This window comes from Malus domestica, chromosome 09 (genome assembly GCF_042453785.1).
Source record: "Malus domestica chromosome 09, GDT2T_hap1".
NCBI classification, from domain to species: Eukaryota; Viridiplantae; Streptophyta; class Magnoliopsida; order Rosales; family Rosaceae; genus Malus; species Malus domestica.
In genome coordinates, this window is record NC_091669.1 from 3,469,024 (window position 1) to 3,473,959 (window position 4,936).

Genomic DNA, 4,936 nt, shown 5'->3' on the forward strand with positions numbered 1-4,936 from the left:
CGAAAAACCACATTTTTACACTAAAAAGTCAATCCTGGTACTATTCACTTTACCCTTTATTTTGTCCTTATCATTAAAACTCAAAGTTTTCAAGCCCTTTTCATTAGTTTTCCTAAAAAAAGGGAACTTTAACGAAAAGCACCCGGTACTGTTCACTTTAACGAAAAACCACATTTTTACCTCGCGAGCAATTTAAAGAAGATTGGAATGGATAAATATTCCTCGCGAGCAATCCATCTTCACCTTCTCAAGTGTCTTCTTGTGGTGATATTTTAATGTGCCCTTTACATGTCAAAGAGAAATAAAACCATTGCAGCATTAGATGACTTTAGTTAAACAAAAATAACTAACACAGTGACTTTGGGTCTCTGAATCTCTTCTCACCTAAAGTCAATTAAGTACTTGTTCAATAGTCAATTAATTACGGATTACAGATTAGAGATGAAATTAAGGAAGTAATTGTTAGTTATATTTTTTGCATGCTATCCATCTTCAAAGTCAAGATGCATGGAAGGACTCCAGAAGAGTTAAAAAGGGAGAGTTGAAAGTTTGAAACTACCCACCAAGTTGCCTTACAACCCACGCTTCTTCTTCTCTCTCTCTCTCTCTCTCTCTCTCTAAAAAACAAGTATTTAAGGAGTTTCTGAAACTTTGCACACATTTTTTTCCAACATCTCTCAATCTCTCTCAGTTAATCAGAAGCTTTTCAGTTCCATATCATTTTCCTCCCTTCTTTTTATCATATAATATCTACTATTCAAGCTTTTGGTAGCCAAAAATCAGTTTGTTATTCCTAGTTCCACAGGATTTTCGTGTTGATTTCCCGAATTTAGAGCCTTTGTGAAAACCCAATTGAGATTCAGAAAGGAGTTTTCAGATTATTAGTTGATTCAGTGCCAAAAATAGGGGTTTAGTGGAAAATTGGAGAAATGGAAAATATTTCTGGGTTTATTAACGTGGATGAGCAGATGGAACTTCCTCCGGGATTCCGATTTCATCCAACGGATGAAGAGCTCATAAGTCACTACCTCTGCCCCAAAGTTCTTGACAACTTCTTCTGTGCTAAAGCAATTGGTGAGGTGGATTTGAACAAGTGTGAGCCCTGGGATTTGCCTTGTAAGTCCTTTGATTACACCAAACCATATTGTCCTCTGTTTTTCTCTGTTTATTTTTCAATTTTTATCTAATTTTTTACTTAATTTGTGTTCTGTGTTTGTTCACTGAAGGGAGGGCAAAAATGGGAGAAAGGGAATGGTACTTCTTCTGTGTGAGGGACAGAAAATACCCAACTGGTCTAAGAACAAACCGGGCAACGGAGGCCGGGTACTGGAAAGCCACAGGCAAAGATAAGGAGATTTACAAGGCAAAAACCCTGGTTGGAATGAAGAAAACTCTTGTTTTCTACAAAGGAAGAGCTCCAAAAGGTGTAAAGACCAACTGGGTGATGCATGAATACAGATTGGACGGCAAAAACTCTGCCTGTAATCTCCCCCAAACAGCAAAGGTATCAATCAAAATCTTGATCTGCTTTCCTCTCTTTTTCTATCCATTTTTTCTGCGATTATTTGTTAATGATTTCTGCTTGTGTTTGTTTTTCAGAATGAGTGGGTGATTTGTAGAATTTTCCAAAAGAGTAGCGGTGGGAAGAAGATACATATTTCAGGTTTGGTGAGGCCGAGCCCCTTCGTGAACGAATTGCGCTCTTCTTTATTGCCACCATTAATGGATTCTCCACCCTACAACAGTGACGCTAGAACAACCCCCACCGCCTGCGAAACCTCTCACGTGTCGTGCTTCTCCGATCCACCGGAGGATCAGAAGACTCAGGACGACATTATGGACAGCTTCAACAACAGCAACAACCACCACAACAACGACATTCCTTACGCTTGTTCATCGCCTTCGAATCCCTCAGCTCATTTGAACTCTATTTACTCCAACCAAATCACACCAAACATTGGACTTTTGCAGCACCAAAACTCAGTTTTGATGCAGGACCAGTCGTTTATGAGGATGTTGATTGAAAACCAAGCACCAAACTTGAGGCGTAGTGCGAAAATAGAGTTCTCACAGGACGCTGGGCTGAGCATTGATGCTTCCTCAGTGGTTTCAAACAGAGAAATGGTGCAGGATGATCCATCGTATTCTTCCGCTCCTGTAGAATTCGATTGCCTCTGGAATTATTGATCTCGAAGATCGAATATAGTTATGAATTAAGAGAAGATTTTTCAGGGATGTATAATTAATATGGTACTTTATTATTATGCACTTTGTATAGAAATTATCCATTGGATTATAGAACCAAGAAGTGCAGCTTGTTGTAATTTGCAGGGATTGATAAGAACATATATACAGTGATGGCTTGGAGATTATTTCCTATTGAATTGACCATGCGGGTTATTTTGCCTTGTTACTTTATTTTATTTTGAATTTTTTATTGAACATAAATGAAAAAGAAAAATGAAATGAATATGAAGGATTTTTTTCCAGTGGCGATATCCTAAGTTGATCAATTATTCTTTATTGTGGCATTCTAAGTCACACACCATCGCCACATGTCCTAGATGTAGATAAATTTCCTTTGTTAGTACAGCCGTTCATGGTTTGTGCGAACTTGATTTGTTATTAATTAATAATTAATATGATATTTGGTAGATTAGTTATAGTAGTAAGTTGGGTTCTAGTTCATTGGTTAGGCCACCAACCAAGAGTTCTCCATGGTGATCAAATTATCAATAACAAATGGCAAACGTATGGACTGTCATTGAAAGCATCAAAAGCAATAACATCTTTATGAGCTTTTCAGCATAAGAAAATTCAGATAATGCTTGTTTTCTTTTTACTCTATTTTCATCCGTGGATGTATATATAGATTCATTCATTTTCAACATTTAAAAAACCGTTTAATAAAAATAATTAAGGGCCTTAATGATATGGTGTCCCAATTACTTTAATCCAATTACAAAAAGCAAAAATTATATGTATTCTGCAGACTAATAGTGTACTACTTGCAACTCACCTTTTATTATTGTCTTTATTTATCTTTTGAATAGAGGATTTCAAACTTGGAATCCTATATGATGATTTGTAAAGATAATGAACGGTTTCGATTATAATGTTCGGATGATAAAAGTTTTTTAAATGAAGGAATTTACTGGAAAACACAAGCATTATCCTAATAAGATGGGCCCATCCTAACCCTTCTTTTCATTTTCACGCTGAATTCTCTTCTCCTCTCTCTTATGCCCCCGATCTCAATTTCAGTCAATCTCTCTCTCAACCTCAATATGGGCAGTCGAGATCTCGATTAGATAAACACCCTAATCTGGGCAGCCAAGTGGGTGATCGATTTGTCTCACTCAACCTCAATTTCCCGCCTAGGTCGCATAGATGACGCCTAGGATGCCGCCTAACTCGCATCCTGATTTTAGTTAAATTGTGGTGACTTGAAATCGCTTAGCGTCTAGGTCATTTTTTAGAACTCTGTACAACAAAACACAAAACATTTACATATTACTTTTATCAAATTATATTGAAAACTAGTATATGAAACGTAAGTATTTGTTCATGCGTAGTTGCATATATACTTATATAGAGAGCTAGTAGATTGACATTATAATCGTGTAGATTATATATTATAGTATGTACATATATTATAGTTTATAGCAGCTATTTTAAAGTCATTGAAATATGAAAAGTGTAGGCAATTATATTGCTTGATCTCCACATCATAACGCGTATGACCTGAATATTCCCAGTTGATCAAGTTGATGAACACTTTTTTCATATTTTTAACGGTCCTTTATTTGAGGAGTGACATAAGACATAACTGTTTCTTTGTAACATGACACCATGTTATACTGTGGTCAGTTGTCACCCCAAAAACATCTACATACAAGGAATATATATATATATATATATATATATATATATATATCATAATTTCTACCCAATATGTAACTATGCATATATATATATATATAGAAATGGGTCTCTTTCTTTATTCCCATCTGCTATATCTTTACAGGAAGTTCATTCCCTTTCAGTTTTCTTTTTTGCTTTTATTTTATTTTATTTTAGATTTCTTAGACTGCATGGCAAAAAGCATATATATGTGTTTTACCAGTTGTACAACTGCTGGGGAATATGATAGGAAAATGAGTTGGGAATATGTATACTGTGTTAAGGGTTTAAATTCCTTTTATAATAGAGAAATTAAGACCTTTAATTTCTAAGTATGTATTCCTTGCCACTTAATAATACGGTCTAATGATATTTATCTTTACTTGTGAGTGAGAGGTCTTAATTAAGTTCGATTCTAGCCAAAGGCGAATTTAAACCACGTTATTGCTAGCCAATTGTGAGGCTTAATCCATTCCCCCACCCCCTTAGTGCAGATCGTTTGTTAAAAAAAAAAAATGTAATGCTAACTAATTCATTTTACCACCATTTCATATATGCCTGAACGACGCTAACAAATCATACCCAAACCGTTAACGGGTAATTTAGCATATATATATATATATTTCTAGCTCATGCATTCCCCTAAATTCATAACGTTTGGACGACGCTAGCTAGCAAATTAGGAGAGTCGTACAAGTTTTTAAGGTCCATAAACCTTGTAATTTAGTAAGCTCCCACATGATTATGGTCCTCTTACAAGCCTTGCACGAAATGGTCCATACCATATTCAAGCATGGGAATTGATGTAACTAATTAGAGGTTATCTAATTAAGTTTTTTTTCTCATACAAGTTTCTCAGGTATTTCAAAAGAGACAAAAGTTTGGAAGTATATGTGTTGTGTAGAGCTCTCAACCTCACATCAGGTCTGAATTGTGTTGATTATAAACAGTGCAATTTCGTCAGTTACTGTTGATCATTAGCTGCTGAGTTACGCCAAACAGAAATATCCAAATACTTTGCATGCTCCCCTCG

General features: G+C 35.6%; 1 protein-coding gene across 1 annotated transcript; it reads left to right on the top strand.

Annotated features, from left to right (window-relative positions):
• Window positions 1–659: 659 nt before the first annotated feature.
• On the top strand, window positions 660–2,384 carry NAC4 (NAC domain-containing protein 100). The gene is made up of 3 exons (XM_008381154.4): window positions 660–1,116; window positions 1,227–1,504; window positions 1,600–2,384. Exons 1-3 carry the CDS (start codon window positions 930–932, stop codon window positions 2,185–2,187), a joined length of 1,053 nt encoding a protein of 350 aa, XP_008379376.2. The 5' UTR covers window positions 660–929; the 3' UTR covers window positions 2,188–2,384.
• Window positions 2,385–4,936: the final 2,552 nt, after the last annotated feature.

Coding starts and splice junctions, on each gene's coding strand:
- NAC4 (XM_008381154.4), top strand. CDS start 930: ATGGAAAATATTTCTGGGTTTATTAACGTGGATGAGCAGATGGAACTT. Junction 1,117..1,226: donor TGAGCCCTGGGATTTGCCTT/GTAAGTCCTTTG, acceptor TGTTCACTGAAG/GGAGGGCAAAAATGGGAGAA. Junction 1,505..1,599: donor ATCTCCCCCAAACAGCAAAG/GTATCAATCAAA, acceptor TTTGTTTTTCAG/AATGAGTGGGTGATTTGTAG.